At 41.2% G+C, this 27374-nt stretch overlaps 1 protein-coding gene across 1 annotated transcript; it reads right to left on the reverse strand.

Moving 5' to 3' along the window:
- Nucleotides 1-1957: 1957 nt before the first annotated feature.
- Nucleotides 1958-6727, reverse strand: FIBIN (fin bud initiation factor homolog). The gene has a single exon (XM_005150718.3). The coding sequence runs from the start codon at nucleotides 6508-6510 to the stop codon at nucleotides 5884-5886; it is 627 nt and encodes a 208-aa protein (XP_005150775.2). The 5' UTR covers nucleotides 6511-6727; the 3' UTR covers nucleotides 1958-5883.
- Between the last annotated feature and the right edge of the window lie 20647 nt (nucleotides 6728-27374).

Here is a 27374-nt window from a genome sequence, read left to right on the forward strand (position 1 = left end):
AAATGCAAGGAGCATAAGAAGCAGAACATCCTTAGGAAGCACACTCTAATGTTTGTCCAATAGAGTTGTTACCCTGACATTACAGTAAAAGGCTATGAGCTAGAGAATATTTTCAGTGTAGTCAGACATACCAATGACAATGATGTTTTCCTGGCCCTTTGAGTGTCAGCTCTGCATGCCTGCTGAGGAGGCATAAGCAAGTACTTGGAGCAGGCTCAAGATGCCTCTGTGGCAGGACAGACTGAAATGCAGCTTAGAAAGGTAGAAGAATTAATATTAAATTCAGTAAGACTATGTAAGTAAATAAATACCATGCAGCCTGCATATGGCTGTGGAACCAGAAATAGTGGAAAAGGATTAGGATAGGTGTTATAAATCAATATATATGTAGCACAAGGGGATGCCTGACTTTCTGAAAACCCTAATTGCCACAGAAATAGAAATGTTCCAAATTAGTTTCTAAGGTAAGGGGCACAGGGTGAACTTCAGTTCATTCTTGGTGTACATGGTCAGATTTATTCCTCTGCACTAGTATTAGGAAAAACACCTAAGTGTGCTTTACCTCTTGTTCATTCACTGTTTTTTCTAGGTTTACTCTTCTGAAATTAGAGGATATGTAAGATACTAGTGAAAATGAGAAACATAACAGCATCCTGACTTTTGCTGACCCATTTATGAACTAGTTTGTGTTTGATTGTGTTTCTGTTAGAATCCAGAGTTAATAAGCTTATTACTTTGTGAGAAAGCATCAAAAATTAAAAATTATTTGTGGGACATTTGACATAGGCACTCATATTACTCTGAATTTTCATGAAAATCTCAAATCACACGGAATTAGACACAAATTAATATCCATAAAAAAGGACAAAGACCGCTATTAAGAAAAGTTGACTGCTCTTGATTAACCAAAGACCTGTCAACACAGAAAGTGTATGGGAAATAATTCTTTATCATTACCCAGGTAATGGCATAAGAAGATCTTAGATCTTTAAGTGAAAAAGCAGAGAACCTAAGGCCTACTGAATTAATTGTCTTGGACCTAGCACTAAGCTGAAAATCTTGGTCACATTATTTTTGAGAAGAGTTAATAAATAGAATAAAAAACATCTTGCAGTTTGGACCACCTGTCTATAGTAAACTCTCTATTATTTGCACTAAACCTAATTTATGTTGGTAACTCTTGTTGCAGTTGAAATGTTTGCAGTGTGGAGAAAGTAAGAAAAATACAGTGTAAGTACACTGCTTTTTTGGTCATCCTGCACTTTCCAATACCTAGCACTGGATAATTAATCTCTCCTTAAGCCAGCCTTCTCCAAGGGCTTTCTTTCCCCCTCGCAAAGACAGTTCAAACACAAACACTTACTAGTACATAGGCGGTTTCTAAGTACTTCAGACAGTTATGCGTACAGCCTGAGGAAGGTTGTCATCTGAGAAAATATGATACACCTGGCATTGTGTTTTCTTATGAAAGAATGCTAATGGCATGTTGGAGACCATCAGAAATACCTCCCCAAGGTAAGGCAGGTTTCAAGGACGAACAGCTACAAGCCATGAGTGACTCTGTCCAAGCCACATCATTAAGAAGGTAATGATTATGGAGACCATATGTTTTTCTTGTTACAGAATTAGTCATTAAATTCTGCTTTTTCCAGTTGTAAACTGATCCTGTAGGCAGGATGACAACTTTATGAAGAAAATAAAATAAGCACAGCTATAGTCTTTTTATATGTATATATTCTAATAAAAGCTTCATAAAAAAGTGCTTTTTATTGGGGTATTTTATTTTTATTTTTGGGGTATTTTTGCCAGTCTCACATACTTCAGGAATGAAATATGGATCCACAAGTTGTTCAATTTTTGCTAATGGCTTGCCAAAAAAATATAAAGTAACAGAAAATAAATTCCCCAGTGGGCTGTAAGTAAAAATACATTTTAAAAGACAGAAAAATGCCAGATATGGAATGTACACGTTTACTTCAGGAATAATGGCCATCAAATACATTTGACTCAACAACAATTCAGTGTTAGCGGAAAACTTCTTTACCAATTACAAAAGTGATACATGAGCAAGAAGCTGGTAAAGTAACATGAAGCGCATCTAAATAAACAGCTGCACCAGCAGCAACAGACGCACCCCATAAAATTTCCTCCCCAAATTCACATTTTCTAGATAAGATTATAACCAGAATAATTATAACCAGAGAAAGCTGATGCTTTCTCTGTAGTTCATCAGGGTGTTTCTATTGAATAAGGAAAGTGTATTTCTTGCTTCTGAGGTATACCTCTTGGCAACCTGCATGTGAGCACATGACAACTTACAAGAGCAACAACTTCAGATAATTCATACACCCAGCTTGAGGCACACAGGGTTTTTGGAAGGCTTACCATGTTTTTGAAAGATTCCCTTGACTTCTCTGTTTCTTGGTGTGGTTCTGGTTAGGGCAACTTGAGACACTTTGGAAGGTGCAGTTTAGAATGCCACAATTTACCATCACCATCATGAATTCCTAGCCCTTGACTTTTCACTGCCTTTCCTTTCCAAAGTTTTTATTTGCTCTGGATTCATACTCAAAGCCTCTTCGTCTCCATGTGTGTATCAGCAGATGTGAGAATGTCCACAGCAGAGCACTGCCTTCAAAATAAGCTACCTGGAGAGGAGTGGAGATGTGTCTCTTAATGCCTTGCTTTGACTCTTGATGAATTAAATTGCAGGCTGAGTCACAAAGAAAACTCAAGTATTAAGTAAGCTTTCTCTGACTCTTCCAGCTGCATTACTTATTCATGGTTTTTTGTTTTCTAGGAAACACTGTCATCTCCTCTTCAGTATCATCAACTCTTTAATAAATTCAGACGTGTATTTTGAAAATCTCCAGAACACCCCAAAAAGGAAAAAAAGACCATGTCAGCTGAATCTTAGTTTTAACTTTGATGCAATATTTAAATACAACAGGAGGAGCTATTGGGTCAGAATAGCTGCTACATTCACCCTTTTAAAGCTCTCTGGTTAAAAAACCTTACTGAGTTTTTGACGATAAGAAAGCCTTTACTGTTTGAAATAGGCTGTATAAAACTAGAGGTTCTTCATCTTTTCTAATTAAATAAGTTTTATCAGCTAAAAAAGTAAAAGCAAAAAATTACAAGATTGCAGAGAGGATTGCAATGTAGTTTTTAAAGAACCATTTTGGATTTCAAACTTTAAACGGATGGATATCACTAAACAGCCAGTTCTTGCAGATTTATAAAAGCCATTTAACTTAACATCAATACATTTAATGCTTTTGTTTGCTTTGGCCAGCCAAAATGGTGCAAATCCAATTCTGATAGATTTAAATGTCCTAAAAGAGTTTTGTATTGGCTTTCAAATTTACACAAGATGGTCCTTTTTTACTGCCCAGGTGAACTTACACATAGACTATGCTCAGATGTATGCATATTCTTTTAAGAGAGAACATTTAAAGCCTCTTATAGCCATTACAGAGCAGGATTTTGTTTCAATTCCAAAGATAAACATGTTTATATTTTGCTGTAACTTAAATCAACAGAGATATTTATCAAAACATGAATATTTTGAAAAATTATGTATGAAACATTAGTGTGGATTTTAAAGAACCACAGTTTTGTTTTGTTAGATGACCAACTTAAATACAGGGATATTGAGCAGAATGAATTACACTATATATCTCCATGGGTCATGTAATCTCCTGCTTTGGAAACTAAGCCCTCTGCAAACATTTACTCTTTTGGTATGCTGTGTATGTTGGGATAGTTTGAGCTTGACTGAAATTTGCTATTGCAAATAGACTAGCCAAGCTTAAAGTCTTGTTTTGCACTACTACTGCAATTTTCCATTAGGATTTGAATATTGCTCTCATGGCTAAAACCCCTAGCACCTCCTAACGTTTTAGTTTCTTTACTGATGTTTACAATTCATGTTATAACCAGTGTCTCTGAAAGTGAGCAGAGTCTAAAACTCATTTTAAGAAGCATCTGGGCAAAAATGGCATGACATTTTTTGCACCTACTTCTAAGCAGGAAAGACTCAGAGAGAAAGTTGAGACTGGATGCCAGTGAAACCTGCAGGCACTTCTAGAGCTTGGTCCATCCCAGAAATCCTGTATGGTCTGCTGTGATAGCAGGCAGACAGGAGTTGGTGACTCAGTTGGCCCCTTTTCCTCATGTTGTTACAGCTAACCCTAGTGACAAAGCAAGAATCTTAAAGTAATGTTATTTTTTGAGAGCTAGAACCTGTTATACCTTCTAATTTGGCAAGAGACTTGAACATAACATTGAGTAGTTACACCAAAGACAGTCAATAAAATGTCTAATTTTCTTTTTTCCAGGTAGATCTTTACAGACACTCGGGGACTTAATGTGCAAACTGATGCCTAAGATATCCTGCTAGGAGCTATACCTCCGTGCCTCTGGTGAAAGCAAGCTGTCTGGATGGTCCAGCAGTTCTGTAAGCACGTACCTTCACCAAACACTTCCCAGTGCCTTCAGCACTCTGGTCCCATATGACTTATGTTGACCCAGTACACTGCGGAGTAACTTACCAACTGGATGGTTTGCAGACCAAACTCTCACTGAACGCAAAGAGGGTTAACAAGATCAGACCTAAATCACGCATCATGCAGCTTTTCTTCCAGTGCCTTGAGGTTGCTAAGTTTCTGAAAAAGGCTTACAAACTCAAATAAATCTGCCCTACATGTTCTTTTGTAACACTGTTTTTAATGAAACTTGCTTACCTCTTGAGTCTACACATTTTTATTTGTTCTCACTAAAAAGCAAGTTATTTCATTTGGCAGGATCTACACACTCACAATTTTTTGCTGAAAAGACATATTACAACAGCATGGTTTAAATCAAGAGTGTCCCAAGCAGAACAATAAAAGGAAAAAACGGGGCTTTTAACATGGTTTTCAGATATTTATTAAAACAACATATGAACTTTTTTTCACCCAGTGATTCTGCCTGCAGTATCTGTAACCTAGTAGCCATATTACCCCAAATTGACAATTAAATAGCAGTGAGTCTAAAAACCCAGTCTTTCTCCTCTTACCCACTAGGCACTTTTGCTATTGTCTAAGAACAGAAATAATTTTTATTAATAGCTTAGCTAGCAAACGTACAAAGGCACCAGCAAGAAATGTCACTGTGCTGGTACAGACAAAACCTTTTTGTCTGCTTTAGAAACATGCTCTAAGAAACCTGGCTCTCATATTTGGGATTTGAGACTACAATCACTGCTAAGGCTCCTTCTTACTACAAAGACATACATCAGCATTTTTAGGATCTGACATCAGCCTTTTTAGCTGGCTTTTGGGGTTGTGATAGCTTAAAGTCACAGATAAGCAAGCCTGGAAGAGTACAAATCCTGGCAGAATAGTTTCCATCTTTCAGAATGCAAACAGAAATCACAGCTTTAAGTTACGTAAGAGAACAATGTTTAACGTGTGTAGGGTACATACCATTACAACAGATTAAGGAAATTAATAGACAGCCAGAGGTTTCACCCCGAAGGAGAGTACAAAAACAATTTAAGCATCATTAACGTCAGTCTGGGAGCGGCAGGCGAGCACCTCACCTTATTCACATTTGCAGCAGGTGAGCTGCAGTAGAACAGGGGATACATAAACCAACGGCGGGGAATTGGAGACAAAAAAGCTCACTTTGCTTTGTAACCAAAGATGAACAACATAACACAGGGCGATATTTTTAAATACGGGATATTAACTTAAACATACCTCTACCCTCCTGGCTTATAGAAACGCGTGATTTGTTTAGCGAGTCAAACATAATAAATAAGTTTTTTTTTCCGGTCGCGGCGGTGCTTCTGCCAGGCAGAGCCCGGTCCGGGAGCTGGAGGCCGGCTCGGGGTCTAGCTCAGGCGCGGAGATAGTCGTTCTTGAGGCGGCTGAGGCGTGCGCCGTGGCTGCGGACGGTGAGGGCGAGGAGGTCGTGCTTGTCCCGCAGCCCGCTGGAGATGTGTCGTGTCTCCCGGAGCAGGGCGCGGGCGTGCAGCAGCAGCCCTAGGAAACTATCGCCCAGGCGAGCCTCCTCCCGAGCCCCCTGCTCCTGGCCCTGACGGAACTTGCCCTCCAGCTCGCTCAGCGACCGGTCCGAGCTGGAGTAGGCGTCGCTGATCTGAGCGGATTCTCGGCGCAGGTAGGTGCTGTAGCTCTCCTCACCGTCCAGGTCGTAGGAGATGCTCTTGCCGATGCCCTCCAGCACCCGACCCGCGTCCTCCACCTGCCGGCCCAACACCGTCAGCTCCTCCCGCAGGCTGAGCCCGCTGCCCGCCGCCGCTGCTGTGCCGCACCGCCGCTGCTCGCTCACCCTGAACAGCAACTGGCACCGCTCGGGGTCGTCGTTCTCCTCGTAGTCCCCATCGGGGACGAAGTAGTGATGCAGGGTCCCATTGGACATCTCAGGGTACAGCGGCCCCTCAAAGTACCCGCGGCAGAAACTGCACAGACACCACAGGCACAGCAGGCGCAGCGCTGCCGGCATGCTGTGGCCGGCGCCGGGCAGCCTAGGGCAGTGCCTCGCCGCGCTGTCCCCGACTGACACCCATAGGGGGGTCCCAGGCCCAGCCGCTGCCGCCCCGCGGGTACGGGGGCTCCGCGGCAGCCGAGCTGTTTGGGTCAGGTCGGAGTGGCTGGCGGGCGGGCGCCAGCTCAGGAGGCCGGCGGCTTTCTAGGGCCGGGAGCGGGCGCACCGCCTTTAAAAACCGGGCAGCCGGCGCGGAAAGGAAGCGGCCCCAGCGCCGGGCAGGGCCGGGCCGCTTCCCCCCCCCCCAGCCCGCCCCGGGCATCGGCTGCCGGCCCCGGTGGGCACCGCCCCCCGGCATCTCCCCCTAGGGGCTGTCGAGCGCCGGGGGCTGCCGGAAGACACGTACACCTTTATCCCCTAAATAAACACCCCCCCCCCCCCCCCCCCCCCCCTAAACCTGGAACGGCTCAGCTCTCCTCACTTTCCTGTTAGAAACGACTCATGTGCTCATCGCCTCATTTTCACCGCAGCTTCCCAGCAAACACATGGGGACGCGGCAAAGCTGCAAACATGCTTAGTCCCTCACTGATCAAAAAGGTGAACAGGAAAACGATGTGAGCTCACAGAATCACAGAATGGTTTGGGTAGGAAAGGACCTTAAGATCATTCAGTTCCAGTCCCCCTGCCATGGGCAGGGACACATCCCGATAGACCAGGTTCAAGTACAAAGTGCAATGCAACACACCGTGATACAGAAATGAAATATAAAATCTGATCTTCTAATGTCAGATACAATTGACAAAAGTCTAAACACAGTTTGTCTTATAGGGCTGACCATGTAAAATTTTAAGCATTTCATGAAACATCATTCTGCATCAGTCTAGTAGCTGGATTATGTCAGGGTTAACTTGCATGTAGCTCATATAAATCTGTCTTTGCTATATTTTGAGTTGTAAAATCAAGGTGAGATGCAAAAAGAAGGTCTGTAAAGTTACCAGCTCCTTTCACATTGTCATCCTTCCTCTTTCATGGAAGATATCACCAAGTAGCAGAGATTACACCAAATCCTGCAGTCATCCAAAGTTAAAGCTCCCACTGCTGTTGGTGAGAGCTTTGCATGCATGCATATTTATATTCCCTCCTTAATGTAAATAACTATCATCCTAATACTTTCTGCATGTTGTAAATAATTAGGATGCTTATGGTTCCCTTTCTTGGGAAACAGGCCAGATACTTCTGTTGTACCTCTGTTTTTTTCATGCTGGGCACTGCAGATTAGAGCTTCATGGGGCCTCGGGGACTTTGGCTCTACCATTTCTTACACTGCCATGACTCTGAACATCTACGTTTCAAACAGTCTCAAGCCCCTTCCCTCACAGCATCTTCGTTCTATATAATCACAAGCCTATCCTGTCTCTGGATGCATGCGTGAGGCTGTAGAGAGTAGCTTCTCAAGCATGCTGAGCTCCACAAGCTCCTCCTTTCCTTGCTTGCAGTTCCTCGAGAGGCTAGAGAGAGGCCCCTCTCTCCATGTAACCAGCTCTGGTGGCTGGCTTCTGATTCTGTTGCCAGGTGTCCCACTATCAATGGGTAGGTCAGGAGGTTCCTGGGAGCGCAGTGAAGGGCTAACTACATGGCCGAGCCCTTTAAGGTATGATACAGCAGCACTGAATGCAAGCTCTCACCCTCAGTGTGGCCTTTAACACTTCATAACAAACTGTGATATCAGCGTTCCTGAGTATTGACTTTAGAGGCTACTGACAAGCTTTACATAAGCTCTGAAGGTCAAAAACCTAACAAGCACCAAGAAAAAAGAGCAAAAATTAGAACAACCAGTCAGCCAACCAATAGAAACCTAACCCAGAGACAGCAAGGGTAGTAGCTGAACCCTTCACTTAATGAATCACTTTAAAGTAGTCTCCCCAGAATCAGTTAAGATCATGCATGCACACCTCAAGATGAGCAATGTTTGCTGAGTTCAGACAACTTCTTACGCACAGCTGAGAAGCCAGGCCAGACTAGCTATCCAAACAGAAACACTCCACACATTTGGAAACATTTTAAATTCGTAATTAAGTTCAGCAAACACTCATATAAATAGGTTGGATTAGGCTAAACTTTTGTGCTTCAGCTTTCTATAAAATGTTTAAAGCTTATTCAACTGAGCCTGCTTGGCATTTGTCCTCAGTCTGTGTTTGACAACAGAGACTCTTTCAGTCAGTTTTATTCCCAAGATGCTCTTGTTTCACCTAATATTTTAGTTGGTTCCCAATTCTTTGCCAGCCATGGCACTTTATCTACAGAAGTTTCCACCCAGGCGGGCATTACTGCCAGTTGATGGTTTGGCTAATACTTGGGTTGTGGTGGACTCCACTTCTGAGGTCTCTTCATGGAAGTACCACACTGTAAATCTCTCAACTATAGCTTTGTCAGCATGGCTATGCTTTCACCAGTGTCACAGTGGGTAAAAAAATCAGACGCAGTAAATACTTTGTCTCTTCATACGAGACTAAGAGGTGTCTGTTGCTCCCTGCTGCAGCTGCCAGCTCCCCTCCACTGCTGTTTTTAATCCAACATGCATTATTCAAGTTTTATTTAAATTTTGCGTCAAAATAGTCTCTCCCCAAGTAACCCACTTGGAATGTCTGCTTTTGAAGGAAGTCTGCAATAAGGGATCTGCAGCCTTGGTGTCTCAATGGGCAAAGCTTTGGTAAAAGCTGGAACTTACTGAAAGATACACAACAGCCTGATCCAAGGCAATACCTATTAATGGTTCAGGATTACAACACAACAGATTCCCAAGTTTTAACTGAAAAGCATCAAACAATGCAAAATATGTTTGCTCACATTGACAGAACAATACCGTGCATGAGTAGTCATTATTCTTTCCAAAATCACATCTAAAAAGACAAGTCTGAAGACTACAGTGAGATGATCTCACGTGGATACACTTAAACTGCCTATAAAACCGCTTGGCTTCAAGGGTCAGACATTTTCATCACAGTTCATGGGAAGAAGAACACCATAGCAATGGCTGAAATAACAATATAAATATCAATGTCAGCCTAGAGTTCTCAAAAGTAATTTCTGGCATGATGTGGAAGGCACAAAGGGCAATCAAACTGAAAGAGGACAGAAGGGAATTTCTCAGGAACCAGAAACGTGGGGTGGAAACAACCAGGGAGGAGAGCAAGCTATTTTCCACTGAACATTCTGCTGGGAACCCATAGGGGTATATTTGTATGAGATCAGATATCTGCGGAGCTTTTGGGATGCATCCAAGAAACAGTTGCTTCTTGTGACATGCTCCCATGAAGGTTGTCAATGAAATCCTGCTATTGTCAAAATGCCCCGATTTCAGGATGACAGTCTTTTACCCTCCGTGCCTGCCCAAGAATAAAACATGGAAAAAGTCCTGGAAATGAAAAGAAAGCAGCATTCTGATACTGCTGGTTTACAAATACTTGGCATGATACACTGTTCTGTGGTGAAGCCATTTTTTTTCACTGAACAGCATTAGGTTTGTAATACTATAAAGAACTGCAGAATTTACTCTGCATAACCACTTATGCGACAGCACCAAAGTCAGCCTCCAGCCCAGAAACTGCCTATGAACAGATGGCAAATAAGCAGCTCAGCACTGGATTTCAGGTGACGCTTGCTTCATCTTTCATTCTTGGCTCACATGTGCTTGCTATTTCTGCGGCAGATCACAGTAAACTCTGCAGCATCAGAATGTTTCAGATATATAAGGCCATTAATTTGGAGAACAGATACATGCTATATGGTCCTAAAGGCCCCACAGGCTTTAGGGTATAAATGTTGTTTTCTGACTACTGGCTTCTGTTTTCCAGCTGTGAACTGTTCTCTGGCTTTACATAAAGATACCTTGTTTAAACATGAGACTAACAAACACGTGTGTGTAATTTCTAATTGTTGGATGTAGCACTAAATGCTCAAATGGCAGCAAGTGAGGTGGGCATAAAATAGCCCATGAAAGAATAATGCCAGGGTTTAGGGCTTTCTAGTAGGAAAACTGACATAAGAATCTACCAGAAATTATGCAGAATAAAGAAGGATTTGTAGAATGAAACTTGTATAACACATTTCATATTCATTAAGTATAATTATCAAATACAACAGAATTTAGGAATGAATATGTTGAAGCATGAACTTACCAAATGTTTCAGGACCGGCATGCTTATCTGTTGTTGCACTGAAATTTTTAATTTTTCAGGAAATGTGTTTAATTCAGAATTCAAACAGCTGAACAAGAGATTTTTCAAATACTCATTTGTAGAGAAACCACCTTCATTGCTACCTGAAGTTTAAGGCTGACAGAATCTGATAACCCTTTTCTTCTTCAGAGATTTGAGCCTGAAACCATAACTCGTTCTGGGTGTAGAATCCTCTGAACCCTTTAGCATGGCCATTCTTGGATAAGCAATACAGAAAGCTGAATTCAAAACCCACAAGTAGTTTTAGGAAGTAATGGGTATGAGGGTGAACTTGAATACAACTAATAGAAAGGGTATGTCAGGCTGGTTGTCTCAGAAGAATATGTAATTAGTATTGAATCTACTCCAACTTTAGCCAACACCAAAATGAGCTCAAAGCTGGCAGAAAGAAACAACTTTTACCACAGCCTGTCTCTCTAGTAGTTGGGGGCTTACTTTATGTAAATATATTCTTCAAGCAGAAAATTGAGGATGTGCTCAGGTTTTTTTTGGAAAGAGAAGTGATGCATCTGGATACCTCCTAAGAATGGAAGAGGCTAAAAGGACAGATGAAGCAAGATGAGTATTTACTGGCATTTTAATAGCACAGTTTCTGCCTGTTGGTGAAAACATCGAACCCCAAAATGGATATCACTAATATTTCTTCAGCAAGCTTCCTGATGTGGAAATAATAACACTTCCTCGGTGGAAATAAAAACACTTAAAAAACCATCATTGGCCAGCACTTGGGGAAGTTCTCCCATTACCGTAAATGTGGTTTGTTACAGAGACAGTGGATTGTGCTGTTAAAATATTGATTTGATTTTCAGTCCTTTCTACATTATTTTTAATGCTCCATGTGAATGTGAAAAGGATGTATGTAAAGATATACTTTGCAGATGTTACAGATACATAGTTCACTAATCAGTTGTGATAATGCATTCTCCTTGCTTGTAACCTGTTAGGATTAAAATAGGATTTATTTTAGGATTTTATATCCCCCCCCCTTCCTCCTCTTTCATACAAAATAGAATCATAGAATAGTTAGGGTTGGAAAGGACCTTAAGATCATCTAGTTCCAACTCCCCTGCCATGGGAAGGGACACCTCAAATTAAACCATATCACCCAAGGCTCTATCCAACCTGGCCTTGAACACTGCCAGGGATGGAGCGTTCACAACCTGCCTGGGCAACCCATTCCAGTACATCACCACCCTCATAGTAAACAATTTCTTCCTTATATCCAATCTAAAATAGAAGCAGCTTGCAATCTTGATATGTTCTCCTCAGCTGGGACTGGGAAAGAATTTGCATAAAAGCCTTGGAAGAAATCTAAGAGTCTAGTGGTGAAATGCTGATGTAATTTCCAGTGGGATTAATACACTGATACAGTTGCTCAGGATGTGCAGCCCTGTGATCTTAGGTACTCATTTGAGACAGGAACAAAAACATCTACATTTTCTGAAAACTGGATCTCCCCAGGCCTATTCTCTAGGTCAGTTCCCCAGCAACTGAAGCAGATTTACACTGTATAATTTCCAGTTTTGCCTCCTTTGTAAGGGTGTCATTTTCTGATTTACACACATAATCTTATGTATTAGGATTGGGGATTGATTCCTGAATAAAAGCTATATCCTGATAGTTTTTATATTGGTTCATCACCAAATTTCCTCTTCTCAACAATGCTTTAAAACCCCTGCTCATGAATTCAGAGTGGGAGCCTACCTGTTCAGGCTAAGCAACTGGACACAGTTTTATTACACATGTCTCCACAATGGTTTATCCCTTCTATCTTCTGCTTCAGATAAACCTGAAGTATTTATAATAGTATCCTTTGTGCATATAAAAGTGAGAAAGAAGATGGAAAATGACAAAAAAAAATTCTAGGAGTTAACTGGTTTAATCTCCTCTCACCCATGCCTTTCCTAATGTAGCAAATAAGGAATAAACCAAAACACACTCCTGTAGTAAAATTCACTTGTATTCCCAGATCTGATTTTTAGGAGATGGAAACATCCTTTTGCATCCTAACACATTCACTCAGATTTTTATTTAAGTTCTTGTAACAGTGTATGAAATTTAAAAGTAAGCTGACTTTGTATTTAAGCAGCAGAAGTCCAAACATATGGTTTCAATTGAAATATACCAAAATCTCTCTGTTAAAAAAAATCATTCCCTTTAACAAACATTCTTATAAAATTCTACTTGAAGAAGCAGGTGAAGGGGTACTATTTACCTTCAGCTCTGTATTTATTTTCGTGCAGTCATGGTTGACTGTTCCACAGGTTTTTAATGACTCTGTGCACACAGAGCACTCATTCAGCAGTTCTAACAGTGTGTTATTCTCCCATGCCTGAGGTTGGTGCAGAATATCGATTGGGAATTTATACCTCCTGCTAAAATTTATGACTGTTATTCAGAATGGCACAGCTTAGGAGCCAGCATTTGAGATGACTGGCTTGTGGCTCTGCAGGCCTTTAGAACCAAAGTGCATGGGATGCTCTGCAGAGCTGCAGGAACACTACCTGCCTGTTTCCACATTTACAGTCAAGAAGCAAACACATGTGATCAGATTTAATGAAAAGAAGCTGTACTGAATAAAGTTTGCAGGCTAATTGAGGCTTAGGAAATATTACAGCTCTTCCAGCTTGGTTGCCTTGGATGAGAAAGCCCCAACCTTGCTGCTGGCATTCAGGACCTCTGAACACCATGTTTGTTCTCACAGATCAGTCCATTTTGGTGCATTAATCCCACTGGATTTTATGCTCCTAGAGCCTGTTCCATCTGATCAACCTGATTTTCCCTACAGACTGTCTTGCTGAGGCCCTGGAAAGCCTGAGACATCAGTACTGCAGTGACTTGGCAGACCTGGAAGGGTTTCCTCCAGTGTTAGACAGGGGATGTACAAGCATCAACTTGCTGAATGGTGGTCTCAGTGCCCAAACCCACAGAAGCACAAAGAAGAGCATCTTCCCTCTTGTAGCAGAATAAATGCTTCCATTTCACAGTGAGCAGTTTTGGGGGCATTTAGAGCACTTTAATATTCAGATCCCTAAGGAGATTCAATCAAACCAAAGCAAAGCTGTGTCAACTGTTTGAAATGAAAACTAAGAGGGCACATTCAAGTCTGGAAGGCAGAGGAGGACAACCCATCCGCTATACAAGAGTAACCCACAGGCAGGACAATTCCTCGTGGGTTAAATGGCTGCAACACTGCTTATTCAGTGCCAGCAGCCTTCAGAGCAGAGTGAGCCTGCCTACAACTACAGGGTTGCCTCTGCATCCTCTCCCAGTCTTCTCCCAAGGAAGACCCTATGCAATTAAGCTTCCAGTGTTAAATCTGTAGGTGGCAGCAACAATGACTGAACAAGAAAGGAACAGTGGAAGTGTGTGGCCTCTTTCACCCCATTTAGCAAATAGTTTAAGGCAGACACATTCAGAGCCACAAATACTGCTGTGAAACAAACAAACAAACAAACAAAAAAGGCAGTGAATATTCCCCTGTCTCCTGTTGCACAGTGTGATATCCTAGCAATAACCTTCGGGTAAAAGTTGGCTCTTGGCACTGTGCCCCACATGTGGTAGGAGGTGGGATTTCACCCTTGATTTCAAACCTGTTAAGTCACTGCTTATTCTGTCATTTTACCATATATTTTGCAGGTTATATTCCTGGAGTGGTATGGTACTGGACTTCAAAATCACTAATTTTTTATACATCTAAACATAAGATGATGGCAAGGGGTGGCATATCCTGTGTTTTGTTAACCTCTTATTACACTGCAGTCATTTGAATGCAAATTGGATGAAGGAGATGAAAATGCTTGGAATAGCAGCAAAGATTTCTTTGATAATTGAACCATACAGGTTCTTTCATTTTCTACTTACTTTCACACTTGCCTCCCAAAACACCTTGTGCAGAGTGTGATTTTGAGGTGTACTTGACCTTTGCTGTGCCAGGAAACTGCACTTTCAGAAGGCCTATGGGGTTGGACTGCCATCCAGGATTTGTTAACCATGCTGCAAGTAAGAGGCATTGCCGTTGCAATTACTGATATATTTTTATGTATTTATCTTCAAAGAACCACATTTTGCTCATCTTCTCCTACTACTGACACATTTGAACTGACCTACCCTACAAAGTATCAGGTCAAGCTCTATAACATTAATTTCTGACAAACAGAAACTAAACCCCCACCATAGGCAGAAGTGTGTAATCTTTTGATTAACTTGTAACACCGAAGAATTTGAACTAGCAAGGAGGTCTGGTTGCTGAGATGGATGCACTAATCATAACACACTTAGATTGGAGCAATCTGGTCTAGTGGAAGGTGTCCCTGCCCATGGCAGGGGGGTTGGAACTAGATGATCTTAAGGTCCTTTCCAACCCTAACTATACTATGATTCTATGATCTATTAAAAATCACCTACCTTTCTTTCAAAGTAATCCAGCTGGGATCATGGATAAATGAGCTACAAACTCAAGCTTGTTTTGTGGTGGTTTCTTGCATTCCTGAAAATGTATGCATAGGCTTTTCAGAAGGGTTAAAGTGAGCAATGAGCATTATACTACAGTTTTTGAGAAGGCTTACAAGTTGTATATCATAGTTAGGACCTCTAGTTCTGGGGCAGTTATTTAAATAATATTATTTGCACATTATAAAATCTTTTGCTTGTCTTATTCCATTCATCAGTATCCCTTCCCCTCTTTTTTTCTAAAAAGGATCACTAGAGTCTTGATTCACTGTCTAGAATGTGAGCACACCTTTGAAATGAAAACTAACTTGAATACAACTAATAGAAAGGGTATGTCAGGCTGGTTGTCTCAGAAAGGAGAAACTGTATGTCTCAGAAACTGTATGTTTGCTTCTGTTGCTTCTGCTGCAGTGACAAAAGAGATCAGGAGGCCAAAGCAGCTCGTGTAAATGGAGAAAATAACTACCTTAGTAACTAAGATACTCAGGCAATGAGGACTGCATTTTCCAAACAAGGTTTCCCTGACTCATGTTCAAAGTGTTGGGAACTTTACTCATGCCTTCAACAGGGCAGTCAAAGATGAAACTTGGAGATACTTTGCTCTATATTGTAACTGGCTTGCTCACACTTGGCTTACTCGCAAATTACTTGCACACAGTAGCATTTTCTCTTCTCTAATTTTTTTTTTTGGGGGGGGGGGGGCTGCAAGTTGTCTGGGAACCAGAACAATGAATAATACAGTAACAATTATTTGTTTCTGGAAACATGTTTCCACAAATGCTAGGCATTTCCGGATATGAGTTGTAATTCCTAAATTGTTAATTGTATTAATTCCAGATGATTTACAAAAAAAAAGAATTTACTATTGCTAATCAAATTAATGCATTCTAACAATTCTCATTGACTACCACCTATTTGGCATCATTATTGATATGTGATGGCTAGCCTGGGGACAAAGTTGTTGCATGAGAAAAAGCATCATGGCAAAGAATACTCCTGATACAAATTTTCAGCAGCATTATTTCTGCTGAGGTGCATGAAAGTGTTGGCATTTACAAATGGTTTTGGTTCTCACACCTTTTCAGACAATTATCTGTAGGATTTGATTAGGAAGAGCTGAGTGATTAAAACATTTCCTTGGCCAAGGCAAGCAAAACAATCCATTGCCACACATGATTAAGAAACATAAATCATATCCAATTTAGGGAGTTTCTGTTCTGTTGTTTTCCTACTTAAAATTCTATTTTAATCTTTTCATCAAATATATAAACTGCTTTGAACTCTAACTAACTGGATACATAGTCACACTGTGAGGGACTAACATAGTAACACAATAGCAATCCTCTGCAGACATAACTTTATTAAGTTTCTGTCTAGCTGTTACAGCAGTAAATATATTGGAAGTGGAATGCATTAGCAAATAAAAATGTGTCTAATCTTCTATGGAATGGCATGGAATATTCTCTTTCATCATATTGCCAATGTCTGTTAGAAACAGAAGGGTTTGTAGGTGATGTAAGATTGTGTGAAGAAAACGATATCCCACTTGTTGAAGCTAATACATAACAGGTAATAAACAGCATATACCAATGGCCAAGTTGGACAGAGCCTTGGGTAACATAGTTTAGTGTGCTTTATCCCTGCCTGTGGCAGGAAGGTTGGAACTAGATGATCGTAGAGTCTTTTTCAACCCCAACCATTCTATGATTCTATGACAATGTCTTGAATGTGGATATTATTTCTGATGTAAGCAGACAGGACTTTAAGACCTCAAAGTAATGCCTCCAAAAGCATCAGAATTTTACCTATCCTCAGTGGTTTGCACAAATTCACACTTCTGGGCACTACCATCAGCATTAGCAACTGCAGGATCTGTGAGAGACAGTGCAGGCACAGGCATCATACCCTTCCAGTCATACCTCCCTTCCCCTCTTGGAACAGGTGTTAACAGGAGGCTCCGATGCTGATGTCCAGGATTCTGGATCTTGAAGGTGACTCTTTGGAGAGAACTGGTTGGTGAGGGATTTGAAAGCAGGCAGCCTTAGCCACCAGATCCCTTGAGAGCAGCCACTACATGTTTCTGTGATGCCGTAACAAATCCAAAAGAAGTGTTCCTCAGTAATTATCACCTGTAAACCAACCCTTGCAATGAAAAACAGCAAAAGACAGCTGGATGTCTGAAAAAAAGAGGGTGGCAGAGACAAACCTGACAGGCAAGATGAGGGTGGAGCTGTACCTTCTGACTTTTTTGTCTGTAAAAGAATAAGAAATGTCTATCCAAAGTACTAGAAATATTTAACGTTAAACCTTGGCTGTGTTGAGTCCAAAGCAGAAGCTTGAACTGACTTTGGAAAGCCCAATATTGTACCTATGCAGATTGCCTTGTGAGAAGACCCTTTCAGTGACCTCTTGGTGGCTCCTGCACTGACACAGACAGGACTCAAGACACCTTTCCAGTTGCAAGGGGCTCTTCTAAAGCTGTCATACTACCTTCCATTGTTCTTTATGTATCTTATGTGCCTAATTAAAATTGTGTTGATTCCCACATACCATGAAGTGATGGAACATGCTAAGACATAATTCCTGTAGATTCAGAAGAAAAAAAATTGATCTGCTTCTCATAGAATCGTTTAGGCTGAAAAAGACCTTAGAGATCATCATGTCCAACCCTTAACCTGCCACTGCCCCAAGCCCACCACTAAACCATTCCCCTATGTGTCACATCTACATGTCTTAAATACCTCGAGGAATGGTGATTCCACCACTGCCCTAGGATGCATGTGCCAATGCTTGACAACTAGTTTGGTGAAGAATTTTTTCCTAATCTTTAATCTAAACCTTACCTTGCACAACTTGAGGCCATTTCCATTTGTGCTTTTGGAAAAATTGAGGCTGAAGGCCACATTCCTGTCTGTACTTAACTGTGTTCATGTACTCAGTCCTCAAAGTGAACCAAATTCAGTAGGGTTAGTTATATTCAGAAAGTGAAGCGTGTACAGAGTCCTCACAAGACTAAGGGTCTAAGGAAACAGACATGTTGTGTATGGTCATCCCCCCAGTGGGTCACGCAGGTGAGCTGACAAGTTTCAAACACCATGAGAGGAGGTCTGGAAAACGGATTGACCACATGTCCCTTTTGGATATCTCAGCCCTTTCTCCTTTTTACACTAATTGCTTCATGCTTCTAAACCTCTACAAGTCAATTTAAGGGTAACCCACAAAATAATCATAGAGATTTTGTTTTACCACCATGTATTTTCAGGTTAAATTATATGTAATATGAGAAGTTGACCATATCAGAAAAAAACATAAACAAGTATGAGCCATGAAAAGCCTGAAAACCACATTTTCTCACAATGACTATGAGTAGAGACAGAGGTGCTTTCAAATCAGTAAAAAATCAAAGAGAATATATCATAAAATCATAGAATAGTTTGTATTGGAAGGGACTTTCAAAGGTCATCTCATCCCTCTGCAGTGATCAGGGACATCCTGAATACATCCATTCTGGCTTTGAATGTCTCCAGGGATGGCAGGAAAGCATTTTCTTTTTCATTGATTTAATGGTATCAACTAAATATTTTCTTTAAGGAAAAAAAAAATCCATGTAAAAGATCAACAGTTTAAATTGCTGAACAACATCAGAGGCTGACAGTTATTTAATATAATCAAAACACTCCTTTTCAGTAATGTAATCTACTAAAAGCCCATTATCCAGGGTTGCTGCTACTTGCACCCCTCAGACACGAAACTGTCAAATCTTTCCTGGAAGCTTTGCTGGATCCCAAGGCATGCTTGGATACAATCTTGGGTGCTCCCACACTGTCACAGATCTGAAGTGCCAAGGCTTTGTCCAGCTGCTTACCTGATTTGTTCTTGCTGAACTTTGTCCAACCATAAAAACCTCATAAAGGCCTGTATAAGCACACAGAGTTAAAAGTAGGTGTAGGTAGGAATAGGAACGTCTCTTTTCTCTCCCTCCACACTTCTCATCACTGCTGCTGTGTCAGATCCCAGGCAGTGCTTCCCCTGAGGTAAGGAAAGAATGCAGCCTCTGCTCAGCACCAAGAGAGGTGAGGGAAAGGGGCAGCCATGGCAACTTGTGTCACTGCAGGGCATTTGAGCACTTGCTCTGGGTTTAAATCCAGGTTTTAAACAGTTTCTTTGATCAGACCAAGAGTGATTCCTACAATCTATTACACTCTATAATCATCTTTCATTTGGCTCAATACCCAAACCTGTCATGGTATGCTTTTGGGGATATGTAACATAGAAATTTGGTTTGCCCTTAGTGAGTATGAGGCTAGTTACCTCCTTAAGAAAATATGATATCCAAGGAAGCACAAAAAGTAGCAGTTCATAGATCTGGGGCTTTAAGTTTACCTTACAAGTAATTGTTGATGCATTCTCTCTTTTCAGGCTCATGCTCTTGTAGAACACAGGTAACAGTACATGTGTTTTACCTTACTGGATTTTGCAAGGATTAGATAATGGGTCTTTTTATGTGTACATTTTGACTTCCGTGGATCATATTTAGCAATGTGACTGTGGCAGCATAATTCCTTGTAACCATAGGGGAACTAGGACTTCTGCACCCAAGGTGCATGGGGATATATGCTGTGTATTACAGCTCTGAAAGACAGACAGCTGTTCCCTGCAGCACACCACTTGGCAGCATAGCAGTAGCTGTACAGCTGAAATATTTTCTTACCATTTCCATTAAGATTAAACCAGAAAAAAAAAGGGACTTAACTTCCTGCCATGACATCACTATGGAATATTTAAACATGCATCTCTCTCACTTTAAAGCCAAAGTCAACTTTCCCTGCTGTTTGAATGCAATCCCTTTTATTTTGCTAAACTGAGGACAAGCGAATAAATGTTTAGACAACAGTTGCTACTAATCTGTTCCTTGCAATTATTTTTAGCCATGCGCACAGCTAGAAACACTCTACAGCAGAATCTCTTCTGTATATATATGTATGCATACATATATTTTTCTACACTCACAGTGCCAGGTAAGAGGCTGGCAACATGAGTGCCTTGTAGCTCAGGGTGTAGCTGTCCCAGACTTCCGTTTCACCAAACTTTCATATTTTAATCACAGCATTTTTTTTTCCCCTACCAGCAGACTCTTGTGCCCCTGTGCCAGCCTGGATGCTGCTCCCTATGAGCCTCTGGGCTGGCAATGCTGCCTCGGTGCTCCTATGTTTGCCCTAAACCACCAATCCCACTGTGATCGCTGGCCAGCAGAGGAAGCAGGCTTCAGCAGTCCCATTGGCATTTGCAGCTCACACAGCTGTTCCTTGTCTCCTCCAGAAGGGCAGTGGGTCAGATCTGCCTGTGGTCAAGGCAGCTGACCTAAACCTCAGATCCCTTCATAGACCAGCCAAATCCTTAGTAGCTACATCCTGCTCTTAAACAGGGCAGGGAGCATGGAGAATGGTTGGAAACCTTTCTGAGTTACTCTGTGGCAGATGTGTTTCAGCAGGGTGGGAGCTCAGAGAGCCTTTAAAGGTTCACAGCACAGAGAGGAGCAGATTTGCTCTTATTGATGAAAATTACAATTAGTTTATTGCTTTGTTGAAGAAATGGAGGCCTGTATGAATAATCCTAGACAGCAAGTTCCAGAGGTACTAAGAGTCCATTTTACAAAGAATGTAAATAAACTAAACCTCAGCAGTAGTATAACTACTGTTAGAGCAATACTCTGTGGCAAGGTGTGGCATGTGGCAAGGTCTGTAAAACTTGAATCATAATCATAATCTTTTTCCCAGATCTCCATCCATCTGCATAGAGGAGCCATTGGAGTACTCCATACATAGCTGTGGGACATCTCTAGAGGAAGGTCTAGGAAGGCAGAGAAATCCCCCCAAGCAGCACCTGCTGTGCAGAACCCAGGTACTAGTTGCATGCCTCAGCACACAGAGTAACAGGTCAGGTGGGAAACCTACCTATCCCAGCAGCTTCCCTGAGCCCTTCTGCCTGCACAGCCCTTCTGTGCACAGAGAATGACCAGCGTTCTGCAGAAACTGTTCCAGCACATGTTCACATAGGACAGTCTTTTGTACATAGCTGACAGGAGGTGCTTAGTTCACAGTTTATGGTGAAACAGAGCATATGCTTGCCAGAGCAGTCCCATAAGACCTCAGCCCAGCTCGATGTATGTATGCAGAAGAACAATGGCCTGAAGAGTCTCACCTGATCCAGCTGAAGATGCTGTTGCAAGGACCTTTCCAGTGGAGGCTCCCACCACCATCCACGAACAACCAGCCATCCTGTTGGAGAAGTTTGTTTCCCCACACCAGTGTCATCTGTGAAAGAGATCCCAATGAGTTAGGAGGTTTTTCAGGTTTTTGTCCAGCAAATTCTCTTTCCACAAGTGCCTGTGCAACAGGCAGAAATCTAGGGCTGAGAGTTCAAAATGAGAACTGAGAGTCTGAAGTTTCAGAACAGAGTGTTAGGCACTCAAATGCAGCCCAGCAAGCACTTTCCTTCATGCGTGTTCCATGACAGATGGGGTTCAGGGTTGCAATCCTTCTCAGCACTGCTACAGGCCACGGAGAAATAAGCTTAACAGGATTTTCTTTCCCCTTTCACTTTTGCATTTATCTAGGAAAAAAACCTCACAGGGGCTTCCAGTCAAGAGTGGGATCAGATTCACTATTTTCACCATCTAATATTTTCTCCTCTGAATTGCCAAGTCCTTTTCTCCCTGTACTACATTTAGCACACACGACTGCACTCCTCAGAGTGGAAAACTACTTGCTTGTCTTTCTTAAGTGATTATTTTGTGATTCTTCTTAATAACAGTATCTGTTTCAGGATAGTTAGCATGTGCCTCTAGAAGGACAGACCTCAGTTTGCTGGATTTCCTCATTACTTATGTGCAGCTCATTTCCTCATTATTCCTCATTATTCCTCAGCTGTGTGCTGCACATCAACCATGTGGCTCTTCTAACATACATGCTAACAAAGATCAAACTGCACTATTCTTGCTGTGTTTTTCTTGGACACTGGCTCTTCCTAAGCAGCAGTGGTAAGCTGTCTTGGAATTGCTTATATATTCTGTAAATATGGCAAATTTCTCTAAGTGATGCCTGAAATGAAACATGCAGTGAAGTTTGAAACGATAGACATAGTGGAATAAATCCAGTGATTTCTGAGAACCTGAAGGGAGTCAGGGAAGAAACACATCAGTTTAAAGAAAAAAACCCCACTGCTGTCAGAAGTTCAGCTAGACATGCCCTTCTAATTTCATGCTGAAGGTATAAATTCTAGTCCTCAGGAGAGTTATTAGAATGATAACCTTGGAGACCAAAAGCCATTAGTTGATAAATCAGAAGTATGGGCAGCTTGCTGAGGAAGTCTGTGGGATTACTGTTGTCTTTCCCAGCAGTCATAACATACTCAGTTTCCATGTACAGATGCAGCTTTTAGACTTGTGTTATCTGGAGTACTGATAACAGCTGTTTGTGGCCAGATCAATGTGCAGATATTTACCTGACTTCACTCATGACACTGCAGAATGCAGTGAATTCTGATCCACAGAGGTTACACTGCTAGCAAATAGTTACCAAGCTGGCTGATTCACAGCTAGATCCTACAGCTGCACCAGCTACCACAGCAATATTTATATTAATACATCTAGAGACACCTTTTCAAACTTAAAGCAAAGTTCTGTCCCAGTATGGGGCAAGAAGTGTAAAGCTAGCTTGAAACTGGTGAAAGCATCCTCCCTGGAAGTACCCTGTGGGGATGATAACAAGGGCAAGGTTAAGCATTTTGTCTTCCATCTGTTACTATCTTTTTAATGACAGACACTATAGAAGAAAAAAATCCGAACATTTTGAATCACAACAGCACTGGTGAAGCAGGACTTCAGCCTACATAGGGATTTCCTTTATCCAGCTGTTATCAGTGAAACAGGAGCAATGATGAGGTGATAAAAACCCAAGGCAGCCTTTATGGAAAGCATACACTGAGGAGCCAGGCAGACTGAAGAAACCAGCTTGCTAAGTTTAAACTATTTATAGGTAGTTTCCAAGGAACCCAGAAGAAAATTAAATCCCCACATAACTCACTAATCATGCTACTGAAAACCTGAAATCCCCCCAAAAACCTTTTTCAGTCAAACCCCCAGCTCTTTTGGCTTTTACGCTCTTTGAAACAAAATACCCAAGAGGAACAAGGCAATTGTTAACAACTCTAGCAGGTAACAACTGAAAAAACTTCTCCCTGCTTCAAACCAGCTGCTTCTAAAAAGAGGCTGCTTCTAAAAAGAGGCATGTGTGCTTTTTCCAGTACAGAGAAGGCTGAACAGCACTATTCCTCTGATACTTTCCACTTGTAGATGTGTCAGAAAATGAGAAAAGAATCATTAAGCATTATAAATGCAGTAGTTTAAGAGGTCTTCACTTTAGAGTAATCCTGTGTGTTGGAATAAGGTGACTCATTTACAGATTTGCTGGATTTGGAAAGAATAGTGTCTGGTAAACTCATAACTCACTAGGATTTATTTCTAGCAGGAAAAAGGCATTTCTGCTTTACCTATCCTGCTTGCCTTTTCCACCAAGCTTCTGATATTGCAGTCATGTACTAACTGGGTGTACAATTCCCTCTCGTCATGCATATTGTGTTGGCATAACCACTGTCTTACCATCACCCAGCCCCAAAGAGAGCATGAAGTCCAAACCTGTTTAAGCCATGTATGCACTGAAGTGCTGGGAATGTGAAATGTGAGAAAACAGGTGTACTATTGGGCTATTGCTTACAATTCTTACTGTCTTCTGATGCCATTTCTTATTTACTCGTCACCATCAAGCTCTGCTTATGAGTAAATACCCTGCAGAGATAAGTTCTGGACAAACAACAAAAATGACAGTCTCTTCCCAAAAGAACATATACACTAAATACTAAACAATAAAATAACTTTTTTTAACTAATGTGCTTTGTTTAATGTATTTATTTATTTATTTTGGGAATCTACCACTTTCTCTAGCTTGTTTAACAGTTTAGTCTAAAACATTTTATCTCCTCAAGCAAGTCTTTCTTACATTTCTTGTCTCTAACCAATGTTTCGAATTACTGTCCTGTGGCTTCAAGCTCATGTGATCAGGAAATAGAGTTGTAATGCTCTGGCTGCATCATATACTTCACTATAGGTTCACAAGTTTACTGCAAAAGTAGCATTTTTCTGCTACAGCCTAGTCTCCTTCCTTTCTTGAAGTCACAGTCATACCTATATTTATCCAGCTCTGGGTAGCTGCTGGTAGTTTCACAGTTCCAGTGTTCCTGGGATAGGAAGTAGGGATAAACTGGAGGAATAAAGACTACACTATTTGCCGTACTCTTCATATCAAGGAGAAAAAACCTCTAGGCAACACAATCCTGTTGCATTATAATAGTAATTATAATTAGAAAAAAAGGCATTAAAGCAAGATATTCTGGTCAAGCAACATGAGGTCTGGTAGCTTTGTATTTAAAGCATCAGTTGGGAAGGACAGAGCTTCAGTAAGCATCCAGCACAAAAAAAAAGAATGAATGAAAAATATTAGGTTGAGTTCATATCATTCTTCCCATAGCAATAAGTAATACTCATGTTCAGTTTTCCCAGCATGTTTTTCTGACTCAGTTGTGGCAGCTTTGATTAGTCAGAGATTGCAAAGCGTTTTAACTTTAAAGGTCAGCTGTTTCAGGGGCCTGAACTCAGTTTGCCCTGAATTTTGGTATGCATTGTTTTCTATGCTGGGGGTAGGGTGAGTCTGCCCAACATCACATATTTGGCTGAGACAGCCTTCAAAGATATATATCCCCAAAGTCTTATTTTTTCTTAAGCTTGACAAATTATAGCAATTATGGTGTATGCAGGCTCAGTGATCTTGTTCAGGCCACCAAAGAACATCCCCATCTCCTGCAGAGCTCTTGCTCTCTGGGCAGGGCAGCACCACTGCAACTGATAGCCACAAAAGGGCTTTGTAGCTGTGAATATCAGAGCAAAAACCTAGCATTATATGGTGCAACTGGGGAGAAAGGAGTGAAAAACCATTGTACCTCATCAATTCACACCAGAATACTTGTCATCTTTATACAGCACAGCATAAAATGGCTGCAGGCAAACACCTTTATGCAGAAACTCGGCTTCTCAGCGCAATTTTTATACTTTGACATGTGCAGATGTGCAACAAAGTATGTCTTTTCATCAATAAGATGAACCTTGCTATTGCTACTTTGTACTCACTGCCTTATTTTGCATGTAATGTTTGGTCTGTTTGCATCTGTTTATGGAAAGAGAACAAGCATTTCAAGGGAAAGAGAAAAAAGAGCACCAAACTGGGAAAATGCTTTCTCTGTCAGCACTACAATATTAATAGTGCTTGCCGTTTCTCTCAGCAATAAATAACGAGCCATTCCTTTCTTAAAAAAAGGCAGCAAGAACACGGCCTCAGCCAAAACTATCCCAAGCAGAAAGGCCAAGTTTCCATAAGTGCAAGACTACATTCATTATATGTCTAAACAGGGCACAGGGTTCGCAGAAAGCAACTCATCTCTTTCAGAGCTGCTACTTTTAAATTGCATTTTCAGTGCTCAGCAGAGGTGACCAGAAGAACAATCACTGTTTCTAAGCAGGCCCCTTTTTGGTGGGGCTGAGAACGCTGAAGCATAGGGAGCAGGGTAGGTTCCAAGCACCCCGCTGTGGGGCAACCAAGACATGAGCTCAAGTTCAACTTCGTCTTAAATAGAACAATTCTGCCTCTGCAGTAATTCATAGAAAGAAGTTACATTATTTCTTGCTAGCTCATAGCTGTGAAATACTAAGCTTCCCATCGCTCAAGTTTCTTTTTAAATTCATATCCAGTTACAGAACGCCTGTCTGGCAAACTTACTGATCTAGCCTAGCTCTTTCCTTTGGAAAGTATGAAATGCAAAGTAGCTCTGCAAGAAGTTAAAGAAGTATTATCAAATGTGCTTGCAAAAATATATATTTTTTTAATATTTGTGTTTACCTTCCAAGGGAATAGAATTTCAGGAGTCTGTAAACTATCTCTTTCTTTACAGATCTGGCCCATCCTTCAGGAAGTCAGTTACCTGAGGGCTTAAGTCTAAGGAAACGCTCTAGGTTAAGCACAAAGTCTTTATATTATGAAATGAAGAGCAACAGTGTTGCTATTATTTTTCTCATTTGGTTGGTTTGGTTTGATATTTTCTTTTGCGTACTGCACTAGCATGTCAATTTCTTTTGCAAAATAAGAAAATCTTTTTTAATTTTGAATTTTTCTACAAAAGTGTAAAAAATATTACCATGTGAGAATAATACCTGCTCATGCAATCATATCTGTGATGAAAAAAATAACCTTTATTCTATTCTTCCTCACACAGGGCATAAGATTTGCTCTTGTTTGCCTCTGTCAGAAGGTAGTGATTGCTTCCTTTTCAGACTGGAGCAACTAATCAGGGTAAGCAGCTCCTTCTGAAGTGAATTAAGTTTAATCACATGGTCCAAACTTAATTGCATTCATTGTATTTCTAACATGCCATGGCTAAGCTTTTTGCTTGATGAAAAAATCAGACAGAAAGAAAATATTATCTTGAAGATGGCAATGGCTTTTAATAAGTGATTTTTGTGGCAGCTCTTCAAGTTGCAAAAGCACTGCTTGTGTCACACTAGCCTTAGGCAGATGAGACCCAGAACACTTTTCACATCAACAAAAAGCCCAACAGCAGTTGATGGGATTTTGTCAAAATATTATGCTAACTACTATTAAAAACTGAAGTTACAATGGCATTTTTATCGGCATTCACTGCTGCAGTGAACTGATATTGAAAGAGAAATAAAGCAGAGGTGGTGTGATGAAATCAAGATATGATATATCAACCATAATAAGATACGATAAGTCAAGACAAGATATATCACTATGAGGGTGCTGAGGTGCTGGCACAGGTTGCCCAGAAAAGCTGTGGCTGCCCCATCCCTGGCAGTGTTCAAGGCCAGGTTGGATGGGGCTTGGAGCAACCTGGTCTAGTGGAAGGTGTCCCTGCCCATGGCAGGGGGTTGGAACTGGATGAGCTTTGAGGTCCCTTCAACCCAAACCAGTCTGGGATTCTATGTCCCTTCTCTAAACCTAGCAGATTTTGCAAACTGTTAACAGCAGTCCAAGACAGGAAAGACAAGTGAGAAGTGAGCAAGGTACA

Source organism: Melopsittacus undulatus, chromosome 8 (genome assembly GCF_012275295.1).
Source record: "Melopsittacus undulatus isolate bMelUnd1 chromosome 8, bMelUnd1.mat.Z, whole genome shotgun sequence".
NCBI classification, from domain to species: Eukaryota; Metazoa; Chordata; class Aves; order Psittaciformes; family Psittaculidae; genus Melopsittacus; species Melopsittacus undulatus.